The following is a 15,037-nucleotide window of genomic DNA, read 5'->3' on the forward strand; positions in this document are numbered from 1 at the left end:
ACCACCTCCTTTTCCTTTCTGCCTATCCTTAGGAAATGGCAAATACCCCTGAATATTCAGTTCCCAGCCTTGTTTAACTTGCAACCACGTCTCTGTGATGGTTATCAGATCATACCCATTTATTTCTATTTGTGCTGTCAACTCATCTATCTTGTTACGAATGCTGCGTGCGTTCAGATATAGAGCTTTGAATTTTGTCTTTTTACCATTTTCTCCTACTCTGACCCCTCTTTCTGATGCACTCTTATGTGTATACGCTCTGTCCCTTCCTGTCACACTCTGGTTATCATTACCCCTATCGCTACCCTGCACTTTTGCCTTCTCATTTTTCCTTTGACTTTTTAAATTTCCGCTCAGTGGACCCCTCCCCCCCAACTATTTAGTTTAAAGACCCAATACTGTGGGTCTGGAGTCACAAAAAGGCCAGACCGGGTAAGGACGGCAGATTTCCTTCCCTAAAGGACATTAGTGAACCAGGTGGGTTTTTACAACAATCTGATAATTTCATGGTCACCATTACTGATACTAGCTTTTTATTCCAGATTTATTTAATTAGCTGAATTTAAATTCTCCAGCTGCCATGGATGGGATTTGAACTCACAGTCTCCCGATCATTAGTCCAGTAACATAGCCACTACACTACCATACTGATCAATAGCTGGAGGGATGGCTGATAGCTTGGCTGAAAAGACGGGGGTTGAGAAGGTCTTTAAAGGCGGAGAGAGAAGTGGCGAGATGGAGGGGCTTCGGGAGGGAGTTCCAGAGAGTGGGCTGAGGTGGCTGAAAGGGTCGGTGACTAATGGTGGGATGAAGGGGGGGGGGCACAAAACACCACAGGTCAGGAGGACAAAATGGTGTGGGAGGAGGGACGAGGCTGGAGGAGAGTGCAGGTAGGCCGAGGCCCTGGAGGGTGATGAGGACAAGGACGACGAACTTAGGAACAGGAGGAGGCCATTCAGTCCCTCGAGCTTGTTCCGCCATTCAATTGGATCCTGGCTGATCGGTATCTCAACTCCATCTCCCCGCCTTGGTTCCACATCTCTTAATACCCTTGCCTAACAAAAATCTATCAATCTCAGTTTTGAAATTTTCAATTGACCCCCAGCCTCAACAACGTTTTGGGGAGAGAGTTCCCGATTTCCAGTACCCTTTGTGTGAAGAAGTGCTTCCTGACATCACCCCTGAACAGCCTGGCTCTAATTTTAAGGTTACACCCCCTTGTTGTGGACTCCCCCCACCAGAGGAGATAGTTTCTCTCTCTCTAACCCTATCAACTCCTTTAAATCATCTTAAACACCTTAATTAGATCAGCCCTTAATCTTCTATACTCAAAGGAATACAAGCCCAGTCTGTGCAAAGCCCCGGTATCATTCTGGTGAATCTGTACTCCACCTACTCCAAGGCCAATAAATCCTTCCCGAAGGCTGGTGTCCAGGATTTTTCATTTAATGTATTGCGATCCGGGACCACAGAGGATTCAGAGTCAGAGGATCAATTCTTTTTGGTAATAAACTCTACTGGAACGCACTCTTGTACAAACCCCAAGAGCTGGAACCAATTGGAAACACCCGTCAGCAGGTACGGACGGCACTTACCTGGACAGCGTTCTCTCTGCGATTACTCGGATTATCGCCTGGGTTGTCCTTGGCAACAGCCGTTAGTGTGTAGTGATCTTTTCTCTCCCGATCAAGTGCAGCCAGAATGTAAATATCCCCCTTTATGTAAAAAGGAGCCCATTTGATTATCGTTCCAACTTCTACTCACATTCAATAATCTTAACACTTTAAACATATCTCTCAAATCCCATTAATAGAATATGCAATTCTTCAGTGTATCACCTTCATAGTTTACTATTCAGAAACATGCAATTGTATAATTGAAAAGCACTTCCTAAAATGAATAATATCTCATTTAAATAGTAGTATAGCTCCTTTCATCATTAAATATGTGGGATTAAAACATCTTCAGTTATGTGGCGAGACTGGAGAAACTGGGGTTGTTCTCCTTAGAGCAGAGAAGGTTAAGGGGAGATTTGAGAGAGGTGTTCAAAATCATGAAGGGTTTTGATAGGGTGAATAAGGAGAAACTGTTTCCAGTAGCAGAAGGTCCAGAGGACACAGATTTAAGGTGACTGGCAAAAGAACCAGAGGCAAGATAAGGAGAATTTATTTTACGCAGCGAGTTATTGGCCCAGAAATTCGGGTCGAGGACTTCCCGCGGGTGTAAGCCCCCGACCTGCACTTACCTAGCGTGCCGGCCGTTGAGCTGTGGGCCCGCGTGGAACTCCGATCCTGGGCCTGCTCCAACTGCCGGCGCGCAGTGCTTGCGTATCCCAGGGGCGCAGTTAGTTCGATGCGTCCCCTGGGATCACTTGGGCCATGGAGAGCCAATCGGAGCAAGGAATGCCCATTCATAAGTTTGACAGGAAACTTATAAATACTACGGGCCCCAAAACATCACTAAATCTTCAAATAAATTTTTAAAAAACCATCACATTTTTTAAATAAACTATAAATTACATGAAATAACTATTTTAAACAATAATTTAAATTTTTGAAAAAAATAATTTTATTTTCTAACGGGGCTAAAAATAAACTTACCTTTCTTTAAAGTATTTAAAAATAATAAACCTGTGGAAAAAATGTTTTAATTTTAATTAATTCACCATTTACAGTACCTTGTAAAAAGCAGGCCTTACGCCTGCTTTTTAAATGTGTAACTTCTGGAGACTTACCCTCCCGGGAAAACCTGCAAAAAAAACTAAGTTCGATGTGCACGCGCAGCCTCTCCCACGCACGCGTTCGACCTCTGAACCCCTTCTTTCAGGGAAACGGAAGTGCCAGTTTCCCGTGCAGCATGCAGGAAACCGGCACTTCCATTGGGCTTACGGGTGAGTACCCCGTGCGTACTCACCCGTGGAGACCCGAATTTCTGGGCCATTTATGATCTGGAATGCGCTGCCTGAAAGGGCAGTGGAAGCAGATTCAATAGTAACTTTCAAAAGGGAATTGGATAAATACTTTGCAAGGCTACGGGGAAAGACCAGGGGAGTGGGGCTAATTGGAGAGCTCTTTCAAAGAGCTGGCACAGGAACAATGGGCCGAATGGCCTCCTTCTGTGCTGTATAATCTATGATTTAGATACAGATATAACAAATATGAACCCCAATACCTTGTTGAAGAAATTATGAGTGACTTTTTAAAAATGTGTTTTTGGGATGTGCGTGACACTGGGGCAAATCCACATTTATTGCCCATCCCCAGTTGCCCTGAGAAGGTGGTGGTGGGTCTTCTCCTTCATAGGGATTGATGGCAGCAAAGTGAACCGCTTGAGAGGACACCCTATCGTGTGGGCCCGGAGCCGTGTGTAGGCCAGACCAGGTACTGGTGGCATGTTCTGTTCTCTGAAGGACATTAGTCAACTGGTAGGAGTTTTATGACAATCTAATTTAAAATAAAATATTTTTATATGCTCTATAAAGAGGATCTTACCGTTGTGGGGTTGATTCCGAACCTGCCCTCTCCATCCACAAGGCTGTATTCAATCTGTGAGAACCTGCCATTATCTGCGTCCACGGCACTAACTTGGAGAATCACCGTGCCCAAGGAGACGTCTTCGAACACTGGCTTCTGTATCGGCATGCAAGGCGCCCGGTTAAAGGAAGAGAAATTACTCAGTGCCAATGTCCGACGTGACAGCAGCATGCGATTGCGAGGGAACGATCGGAAGCTACAAAGACCAGGAATGGACCAACTTACTCTGACAGGAGCACCTTGTGGGGTGCAGGAAACATCGAGAGCACACGGCGAGGAGCCACAGATTGGGATTCCCATCGGTCCTGACTTCAATGGAAATCAAAGTCGGGAGAGATGTTGGCTGCCGATTTGCAATCGTTAGTTTTACACTATGGCAAAAAGTCAAGATCTACCCCACTGGGTGCACTGTGGATAAGAGATATCTTTATACTTCTGATGGACATGGCTGAGATTGGGAGGCTCAGTGTGTCGGTATTCATTTGCTCAAATCTATATCTGAACCTGAATTCAATAAGACATTGGTGTTAAGTCAACTCTTGCCATCAGCCGACAACAAGGCATTGTGTGACAATGTGTGACAAATTAGTCCTGAGTTACATGCTTAGCACCCGCACCAGACCCACTCTCTGCCCATTACGGGGTGCGCGGATGGCGCGGTTACCTGGTAGGAAGACTGCACAAAGACAGGGTTGTTATCATTGACATCCTGGATCTGTAAATAAACAGGAACCTCTACGGACCGAGGCGGCGAACCGTGATCCACCGCTCTGACTGTGAAATTCAGCCACTGAACCTCTTCATAATCCACTGTCCTGCTTGCAACTATTTTGCCTGTGGGGAGAAGTGGGAGTGGGATGGGGGTGTTGGGGGGGATGGGGTGGAGAGAGGGTTTATTAAAGGTAATTGCTCAGATAACATCAGCTCTGCAATGCATCAATCCCCATCTGGTGCTTAAGCCAGATGTTTTCAAACTATTTTTGTGGTGGATCCCTGTAAATATTGACACAGCCACCGCGGTGGACCTCGCAGATATCGGTGTGCTCATATATTCAAGTTTGCTGACGACACCAGGTTAGGTGGCAAGGTAAACAGTGTAGACGGGAGCAGAAAGTTGCAAAGGGACATTGAGAGATGAAGTGAGTGGGCAAAACTGCGGCAGATGGAGTTCAATGTGGGGAAGTGTGAGGTCATCCACTTTGGACCTAAGAAAGATCGATCAGAGTATTTTATAAATGGCAAGGAGCGTGGAACTGTGGAGGAGCCGAGAGATTTAGGAGTCAGAGTGACAGAAATCACTGAAAGCTAGTGGACAGGAGCAAAAAATAATTAGAAAGGCTGATATCGCAAAGGGGCTGGGAAAGAAAGGGTTGACCGTTATGTTAGTTATTTAGAGCACTGCTTTCAGTTCTGGGCACCGTACCACAGGAAGGATATATTGGCCTTGGATTCGATAGGGTAGAGAGAGAAACTATTTCCTCTGGTGGGGGGAGTCCAGAACCAGGGGGCATAACCTTAAAATTAGAGCCAGGCCGTTCAGGGGTGATGTCAGGAAGCACTTCTTCACACAAAGGGCGGTGGAAATCTGGAACCCTCTCCCCCGAAAAGCTGTTGAGGCTGGGGGGGTCAATTGAAAATATCAAAACTGAGATTTTTGTTACGTAGCTGTATTAAGGATTATGGAACCAAGGCGGGTAGATGGAGTTTAAGATACAGAACAGCCGTGATCTAATTGAATGGCGGAACAGGCTCGAGGGGCTGAATGGCCTCCTCCTGTTCCGGTGTAACAGGCTCGAGGGGCAGAATGGCTTCCTCTTGTCCCTATGTTCATTCCAGAGAGTAGTAGATGGAGAACTCATCCGCTTGAAGTGAATTTTAAAAACCGAGGGAAGAATGGCTCTGCTCGATGTGATCATAAATTAATTCACAGAGATTTCTCCCTCTCTGATATATCTATGAAACTGTCTCCTCAAAACCTCATCTCTAAGTCCGTGCAATGCTCACCTGCCGCAGGATCCTCCAGTCTGATGTAGTCCCCAGGAGGAGGATTCAGGAGCTCGTAGATGACCTGTCCGTTGGGTCCTTTGTCAGGATCTACAGCCGATACAGAGAGGAGCGTTGTCCCTGCTGTTGCTCCTTCCAGAATCCTTTCAGTGAAAATATTCACCCCGAATGGTCTGAACCGAGGAGGATTGTCGTTTACATCCAGGACATTCACCGTCAGCTTCGCTGAAATAGGCCAAAGAAATATGTATGTTTCAATGAGATAAGCAATTCTCTCTTAAGGGAATCACGGGATATGGGGATCGGGCGGGAAAGTGGAGTTGAGGTCGAAGATCAGCCATGATCTTATTGAATGGCAGAGCAGGCTCGAGGGGCCGTATGATATACTCCCGCTCCTATTTCTTAAGTTCTCCCCATTTCCCTGATCTCACTGTACCCCTCTATCACCTGTAGTTGAGCTTTATGTGATGAACTTCCTGACGTCAGTCCTAAATTTGTCTTATACCTCTATACTGTACAGAACTAACTTACAGTCCCCTCCAACACACCCAACCGCTCCTTAAATAATCACAGGGTTATCCTCTCTGCAACCCTCCTTTGTGAAGGAATAAGCTATATAACCTATTCAGAAAAATACACTATCTTATGAAAGTATTCTGGCCTGATTAAAACATGACAAACTGGGTTTGGAAATTTAGAAACCTAACTATGAAATAGTTGTGAAAGAATTCTGGCTATTGAGATAAGACAGTTGTTGACCCTGAATAAATTACCTTATTGAAACAGAAGGTGCATGGCTCCGACAGGCTGACCTTTGGGAACAAAAACAATGGTCCACCTTGGATAAGGTGTTCTAATTTAAACTTCATAAAGATAGCACATAAGATAAGGAACATCTGCCTTTCACACCGTTCTAAATGGTGACCCCAGAACACCTGAAGATGAGACAAGATTCTGGCTGATGTGGCAGTAAGGGTTGCAGAGGTCGGCAGAAAGATGAATAGAGATAATGGACTTGCATCAGCAGAAAACCTTAAAAGAAATACCACTGGAAAAGGGTATAAATATTGAAGTTTCAAATGGGATATCAGACTCGCTTTAAATCGGGCAAAGCGATTCTCGGCTTCAGAGGCGGCTCTGTAGTCTCCAACTCTTTGTACCTCGGGGATCAAAGGTATTTGGTATTGATGGATATCCTGTATAAGAAACCTTTAAGAACTGCAATACTGTAGCGAAGTTAAGATTTAAAAGTAAGATTCTCTGTAAAAAGATAGTATTTTTTTTCTTTTTAGAACTGTTAACGTTGTGATTGACTGATTCACCAACTGTAAATTGCATGTCGGTTCTTTTAATAAATCTCTATATATTTTTAGAATTGTCTCACATAAGTCTTCTGTATCAAAAACTCGCAAACTCAATCTCTGTACACTCCTTGGTGAAGAGTTGCAGAATTCTGAGGGAGCTTTCCAGACCCTCATAATATCCGGGACGTTACAGTCTAGCTAAACCTATTAAAAGCGCTATCTGGAGGACGGTAACATTCTCGGGTTGTTCCCTTCCTTTAGGGAGAGATAGTCCGGACCTTTAGACCCAATTACAGGAAACTTTCGTTTAACCGGAGGTTAAATGTCCGGAAAGCTCTATCTACCGGCAAAATTCAGGAGCCGTTTCCTATAAGTTTTTTTACTTCTCGTTGCTTTTCTTTTCCAGCCAGGCTCTGCAAGGTCTAGCTGAAGCTGTTGCTTAGCTACAGAGACGCTTTTAAGCTGTGGCCGACTGTTTTGAAGCTGTTGCTAAGCAACAGGGTTTGTTGATTCACACGGAGCTCAAAAGCTCCATATGTTTTAACATTAGCGCTGGTTTCTACGGCAGTTTTGATGGTACAGCACCAGCTCGGTCCCATCAGTGCCGGATACCAGAAAGTTTCCTGTAAGTGTCTTTAGGATTCAGCTACCTCAAACTTCAGTTGACAGTGAACGTCTGAGAAATACGCCTGATCCGGGGTAGCCCTAAAGGGGCTAGGACTAGTAAATATCCCTTCACCTTGGAAGTCCATTTTAAATATTGATCACTGTTTATGTGATGAACTTCCTGACTTCAGTCCTGTAATGTATATACCTTTAAGGGGGGAACTATCTTTTACAGCTCATGTATACTGCAGTACCGGCAGTGACCACACCTGTATATAGCACTGAGTAGTAATCTGTACAGATCAGTTCCCGTGTGAGCCACGTTGAGTAAACACCTGTTGTACCGTTTCTCCTGCAGTCTGTGTCTTATTATACACAGACACAACATTGGCGACAAGGCAAGTTCGAACCTACCTGCAACTCTGCATCACCTCCCAGGGATTCGTTCCTGGAGATCAGTGGATTGGAGGCCAAGGCCAGAGACTCGGGCGTCGACCACGGGCAAACGCCCAGTCATCCAGCAGAGACTCGAGAATTGCGGGGGAGGCTGTCGAGAGCAAGGCTTGGCTTTCCAGTCGAGGTGGTCCAGCGAAACGGGCTGGCAACAGGTAGTGCGCAGACCCTTCCCGAACAGCGGCGGGCTAGAGCCCGACCGAGCGGCACAGCAAAGGGCCGAGCAGCGTCGACGGGGGAGAGAGAGGGCAGAGCGCACAGGGCGCAGCCGGTGTTCAGGGGCCGAGCAGCGTCGAAGAGAGGGAGAAAGAGACGCACAGAAACCCGCGAGGCGCCGCCATTGCCACGAGGACCGCCGAGAGCGGCGTTGGCAGCAGCGCAGGAGAAGCACGCGAAACCTACAGGGCGCCGCCATTGCCGCGAGAGCCGCCGGGAGCGGCGTTGGCAGCAGCGGGTGAGGAAGGAGGGCGCGGGAGACGCCATTTTAAGCCATTGGGAGACGCCATTTTAAACCACACCCAAAATGCCGAAGAGTGGCAGTGTCACCGCGTTTGACAATGAAGTCGAGGATTGGACTACATATGTCGAACGAATAGAGGTATACTGCAAGGCAAATGAGCTGTCAGATGACAAGAAAGCGTCGGTATTGTTAAATTTAATGGGTGCAAAGACGTATGGTTTATTACGAAATCTAGTAACCCCAACGAAGCCAATGGAAAAGAGTTTTGAAGACATAGTAACGATACTACAGGAACATTTAAACCCCACACCGCTGCCGATAGCAGAAAGATTCAAGTTTCACAAACGGAACCAGCATAAGGATGAAAGCAATGCTGCTTATTTAACAGAACTGCGCAAACTATCGAAACACTGCCAGTTTGGAGCGGGACTGGCAGATACCTTAAGGGACAAGTTTGTGTGTGGGCTTCAAAGTGAAGGAACCCAGAAACGGCTTTTATCTGAAAAGGACCTTACGCTGGAAAAGGCTTTCAGCATTGCGGTATCATATGAAGCAGCAGCACGGGGCGCTGCAGAGATACAACAGAGACCGCAAGAATATGGCACAAATGAAAGGTCATATGGAACAGAGAAGTGCTATCGCTGCGGCAGAACAACACACGACCAGAATGATTGCTGGTTCAAAGACAAAGTGTGCAGGCAGTGTGGAAAAGTAGGACACATAGCACGAGTCTGCAGGTCGGGAAAGAAAACCAGCAATAAGAAACCTACCACAGAAAAGTACAAGAAGGTACATAAGGTGACCGAGAATAGTTCAGACGAACAAAAGAGTGATAACGACTCCGAAAGCAGGGAACTGAGTTGTGTGAAACTACATAATGTGATCACAACGGAGGATCACCGAACCATTTGGGTCACTCTCAAGATAGCAGGAGTCCAGGTAAATTGGACACAGGATCAGCCCTAACAGTCATAAACCGACGGGACTACGAGCGGCTATTCTCACACATACCCTTGAGAGACACAAAAATTATTTTGAAGACGTACACGGGGCAAAAAGTCTACCCCAAAGGAAAAATAAGGGTGACCGTTATATATAACGGTAAGGAAACACCAAAACTAGACCTGTATGTATTGCAAGATGGTGGACCACCATTACTGGGACGTGAATGGATCCGGAAAATACAACTGGATTGGCATTCCATACAGGCACTGACTGTGGCTGACAAAAAGGATGACAACGTCACACCTGGGCGACTGTCAAAGATCCTAACTGATGTGAAAGAAGTGTTCCAGCAAGGACTCGGAACACTAAAAGGCATGACAGCGACGATTAAAATTGAAGAAAACGCAAGCCCAAAATTTTTTAACGCCAGACCGGTACCTTATGCGATCTGCCCAGCCGTCGAAGCAGAGCTGGAGAGTCTGGAACGTTCAGGTGTACTGTCCAAGGTAGACTGGAGCGAGTGGGCTACACCCATCGTCCCTGTGATGAAAAAGTCGTTGAGCAGCACGCCTGGGGAACCAAGGAAGGTTCGCATCTGTGGGGACTTTAAGGTAACAGTGAACCCGGTCCTTCACACCGTACAATATCCACTTCCGCGGATTGAAGATATTTTCGCCTCGCTATCTGGAGGGAAATGCTTCACTAAGATTGATCTGGCCCAGGCGTATCTGCAAATGGAGGTAGAAGAAGCATCAAAAAAATACCTCACAATCAACACCCATAAAGGTCTCTACCAATACAACCGGCTGGTATTCGGGGTAGCATCAGCTCCGGCTATTTGGCAGAGGGCAATGGAACAAGTCCTGCAAGGGATCCCAGGGACCCAATGTTATTTGGACGGCATCCTGGTCACGGGTGAAAATGACAGTGATCACCTTGCCAACCTGGAGCAGGTGCTCACTAGATTGCAGGAATATGGGCTCCGAGCTAACCGCCCCAAATGCGAGTTTTTTAGAAAACAGATCTCGTATTGTGGCCACGTTATCGATAAAGAGGGGTTACATAAGTCCCCAGAGAAGATTGAGGCAGTAGTCAAGGCTCCAGCACCGGAAAATGTGTCACAACTGAGGTCGTTCCTCGGGCTGGTAAACTCCTACCATAAGTTCTTGCCAAATTTGTCTACAATACTACACCCACTGAACACCCTACTGCAAACTGGGGTGCCATGGAAGTGGAGTGACGAATGTAGACGAGCTTTCCAGAAGAGCAAAACACTAACCACATCGAAAGAGGTATTGGCCCATTACAACCCGGCATTACCAATTCGGTCGGCATGTGATGCATCACCCTATGGCATTGGAGCGGTGCTGTCGCGCAAATTCTCGGACGGCTCAGAGAGGCCAATAGCCTTTGCGTCACGATCACTAACCTCAGCCGAGCGTAACTACGCCCAGATTGACAGGGTGGCCCTCAGCCTAGTGTGGGGAGTGAAAAAGTTCAATCACTATCTGCACGGGCAGAAATTCACCTTGCTGACTGATCACCAGCCTCTTGTCTCCATTTTTAATCCGAAGAAGGGCGTTCCGGTGATGACTGCGCAACGACTACAAAGATGGTCACTTTTTCTAGGGGCGCACCACTGTGAGATTGAATATAAGGGCACGAAACAGCATGGAAATGCTGATGGGCTATCACGCCTGCCACTGCCTACTGCGGAGGAAGCACCAGCAGTGGATCCTGTCGAAATATTCCATTCGACTATAGTTGAATACCTACCGGTAACTAACGCTTGTATCGAAAAGGAAACCCGAAATGACCCGACACTGTCTCGGGTATATGATTTGACGGTGAAGGGATGGCCAGCACATGGCGACTCACTGTTGCCAGCATTCTCGACAAGGAGAGAACAGCTGTCAGTGTGCCGGGGGACCTTGATGTGTGGATCCCGAGTGGTAATTCCACCCAAGTTAAGGGATAGAGTGCTCAATGAGCTTCATGAGGGTCATCTGGGAGGGGTAAAAATGAAAAGCCTAGCCAGGGCTTATGTGTGGTGGCCGGGAATCGATAAACAAATCGAGGACCTGACCAAGAGCTGCTCAGGATGCCAGAAAGTCCAAAATGCACCACCACAGGCCCCTCTACACCCATGGGAATGGCCCTCATCTCCATGGCAACGGGTGCATATTGATTTTGCTTGTCCATTCATGGACTCAATGTTTTTAATAGCCGTGGATGCGCACTCGAAATGGCCTGAGGTCATCAAAATGTCCTCCACCACCACGGAGAAAACTATTGCAGTCCTATAGACCATTTTTTGCCAGGAATGGCTTGCCAGAACAGATTTGCTCCGACAACGGACCACAGTTTGTGTCCGAAGAGTTCCGGAGGTTCTTGAAAAAGAATGGGGTAAGGCATTACACATCCGCCCCGTATCATCCAGCCACAAATGGATTGGCTGAGAGGTTTGTACAAACCTTTAAGAAGGCAATAAAGGCTATGTACAATGACAACATTCCGCTGCAGCACAAGGTGGACAATTTCCTGTTCACCTACCGGAATGCGACACATGCAGTCACCAACCAGGCCCCAGCCATGATGTTCTTTAACCGAAGGTTAAGATCTCACCTGGATTTGCTCAGACCAAACGTACGAAGAGATGTTGAGAGTAAGCAATTCCAGCACATCCACGAGAAGCCAACAAGGAGCTTCAATGTAGGGCAACCAGTCTTGGCCCGCGACTACCGAACAGAAAAATGGCAGCCAGGAACGATATGCACACGGCAGGGCCCACTAATGTACACAGTGGACGTTGGGGAGAGCATCGTGAGACACCATGCTGACCAGATCCTAGAGTCACAGGAACAAGTCAACCCCATGCCTCGCCCATACGTACCTGGTGATGAACCCGACGTACAGGTCGCATCTACCCCAGAAACAGTAGCATCGGAAGCTGATGAACCAACCGACGACAGGGGGCCAGAATCGCCTCCGCACCAAGAGCAAGACACTCGGGAAAGGCGCTATCCAGAAAGGATCAGGAGGCCTCCCCAAAGACTGAATATATAAAGAGACTATTTTCAGCTAATGTTGCATGTTAAAAGTGTTAATTGTAATTAGTTTGATATTTAATTGTTAAATGAGTGTTATGGTACTGTTAATCTAAAAGGGGAGGAATTGTAATGTATATACCTTTAAGGGGGGAACTATCTTTTACAGCTCATGTATACTGCAGTACCGGCAGTGACCACACCTGTATATAGCACTGAGTAGTAATCTGTACAGATCAGTTCCCGTGTGAGCCACGTTGAGTAAACACCTGTTGTACCGTTCTCCTGCAGTCTGTGTCTTATTATACACAGACACAACAAGTCCTACTTGTGTCTTCCACCAGTTGGAGTCTGAAATGGTAACGCTCCAATCTACCTTTTCTATACCCTCTACTATCTTATATACCTTATAAAGTCACCTCCTTTCAAAATGGGAAAGCTCAAATTTCTAGTTCTTCCTCTTAATTCAGTTACCCGGATGCTTGGGATCAGTCCCGAGACTGTTCTTTGCACCATCTCCAGGACTTGAATGTCTTGGTGACAATAAGTTATTTATATCAGATCCAGTTTTGTGATAGAGACTAAAGGAAGCCTTGTGTCAAAGTATATACAGCATCATAGAAATTTACGGCACAGAAGGAGGCCATTCGGCCCATCGTGTCTGTGCCGGCCGAAAAAGAGCTATCCAGCCTAATCCCACTTTCCAGCTCTTGGTCCGTAGCCCTGTAGGTTACGGCACTTCAAGTGCATAGCCAAGAACTTTTTAAATGTGATGAGGGTTTCTGCCTCTCCCACCCTTTCAGGTAGTGAGTTCCAGACCCCCACCACCCACTGGGTGAAAAAATGTCTCCTCAACTCCCCTCTAATCCTTCTACCAATTACTTTAGATCTCTGTATTAAAGAAACTACAACACAAAGAAGTTAAAATGCAATGGTTATAATTAAACAGTTAAACAGAGTTGGAATACAGCCTGACTAGCAGCACAAGGCTCCGAGGTGATCAATCTCGGAGGGCCTTGCCTTGAGCGTGTCCAGTTTCGCTCTGAGAATATTCTAACATCTAACCTCCAAGGCCTGGCATTACATACATTGCAACACACCTGATGTAAGAAAACAACTAGGCACTTGGTCTAAGCGTTAAACAAAGCTTTAATCAACTGTTTTACAACATGGAGGTCTAGTTGTGTCCTTCACTAGTTCCTGTTAAGAATGTCCTGCGCAAGCTGGGCCCGTGCCCGAGTATTTATACTCTCCCTGGACAGCGCCACCCGTAGGCCGCTCAGTATTATTTCATAAGTCTTTCTTTCATGAATGACTGATTCATGAATGACTGATTCAACACCCTTGTAAAGGGCTTCCCATCCATAATGTTCTTCGTCTCCCGCCTCGAAGCCATCTGTTCTACTCCCATCTCTGAGATAATACGTAGCGTACCTAACCTCCCTAAAACCATCCCACAAAACATCAGATAACAAGAATGCTTGGGCGCCTCCTCAATGCTCCAAGGACATACTTGACTAGACAAGGTTTCGGTCATTAGTTGTCTGATTAACCTATAATGTTAATATAGAAAGCCTTTTTCTAACAGGGAAGCTTTATTTTTTTTTAATACATTCATGGGATGTGGGCGTCGCTGGCAAGGACAACATTTATTGCCCATCCCTAGTTCCCCCTTGAGAAGGTGGTGGTGAGCCGCCTTCTTGAACCGCTGCAGTCCGTGTGGTGAACGTGCTCCCACAGTGCTGTTAGGGAGTTCCAGGATTTTGACCTAGCGACGATGAAGGAACGGCCGATATATTTCCAAGTCAGGATGGTGTGTGACTTGGAGGGGAGGTGGTGGTGTTCCCATGCGCCTGCTGCCCTTGTCCTTCTAGGTGGAAGAGGCCGCGGTTTGGGAGGTGCTGCTGAAGAAGCCTTGGCGAGTTGCTGCAGTGCATCTTGTAGATGGTAAACTAGAAGCTTTATTCTAAAATAGAAGCTTTCTTCATTTGTGGAAGCTTTCAAAGCATTTCGCTTACATATCAAAACTGGACACAGTACTGGTCAGGAATCGAGAGTCGTCACATCCTACCTGAACTGTGCTGTTCTGGAGTGTCTACTTTTAGAGTGAGTGAGAAAATCTTACCATTGGGAACACTGACAGATTGACTGATCACATCACTGGCATTGTCGTGTACTGATATAGTAAGCTCGTAGGTAGCTACCAGCTCCCGATTCAAAGGGGTTACTACAAATACAGCACCTAGACAAAAAAAAGCAAGCATGTTAGCGGGAAAAATGTTCTGTGCGCTTACCGTGAAGTTTACAATCACTGAATGGTGTGCACGGTAACAGTGTTTATTCTCTCCTTTTTTGGAAGGGGGGGGCTCATCATTGTGATGGATGAGTTGGACGTTGGATCAAAACCCTCTTTGCATTCAACAACAGAACCAGGTACTGATGGAATCCGAAACCACCCTCTCTCTCTCTGGGCCAGTTTGATTGTTTTTTAACTGGTTTGCTTGGGTTACCTATCACAGGATTATTTATTTTTAAACCTCAGATAGGTAGAGAATAGATTGCTTGGAAAATACTGACTGGACATTAGGCACAGCGCAGAGAGAGTTCCGTAAATTTAACCGTTCTACGGGGGCAACAGGTGGGTAGTCAACCAACACGCAGGGAAACTTACGATCGTGCACAAAA

The 15,037-nt window shown here is 46.5% G+C and overlaps 1 protein-coding gene across 1 annotated transcript in view; it reads right to left on the reverse strand.

Annotated features, from left to right (window-relative positions):
* LOC147098673 (cadherin-23-like) overlaps window positions 1-15,037 on the reverse strand; it is a 229,320-nt gene that overhangs the window by 55,545 nt on the left and 158,738 nt on the right. Inside the window, exons 14-18 of the mRNA XM_085970674.1 lie at window positions 14,478-14,594; window positions 5,538-5,762; window positions 4,198-4,367; window positions 3,492-3,629; window positions 1,596-1,715 (exon numbers count right to left, since the gene is read on the reverse strand). Of these exons, the coding sequence (XP_085826800.1) occupies window positions 1,596-1,715; window positions 3,492-3,629; window positions 4,198-4,367; window positions 5,538-5,762; window positions 14,478-14,594 (770 nt within the window). The remainder of the gene's footprint in view (window positions 1-1,595; window positions 1,716-3,491; window positions 3,630-4,197; window positions 4,368-5,537; window positions 5,763-14,477; window positions 14,595-15,037) is intronic.

Source organism: Somniosus microcephalus, chromosome 29, assembly GCF_052327205.1.
Source record: "Somniosus microcephalus isolate GS21.2 chromosome 29, FLI_Smic_1.0, whole genome shotgun sequence".
Classification (NCBI taxonomy): Eukaryota; Metazoa; Chordata; class Chondrichthyes; order Squaliformes; family Somniosidae; genus Somniosus; species Somniosus microcephalus.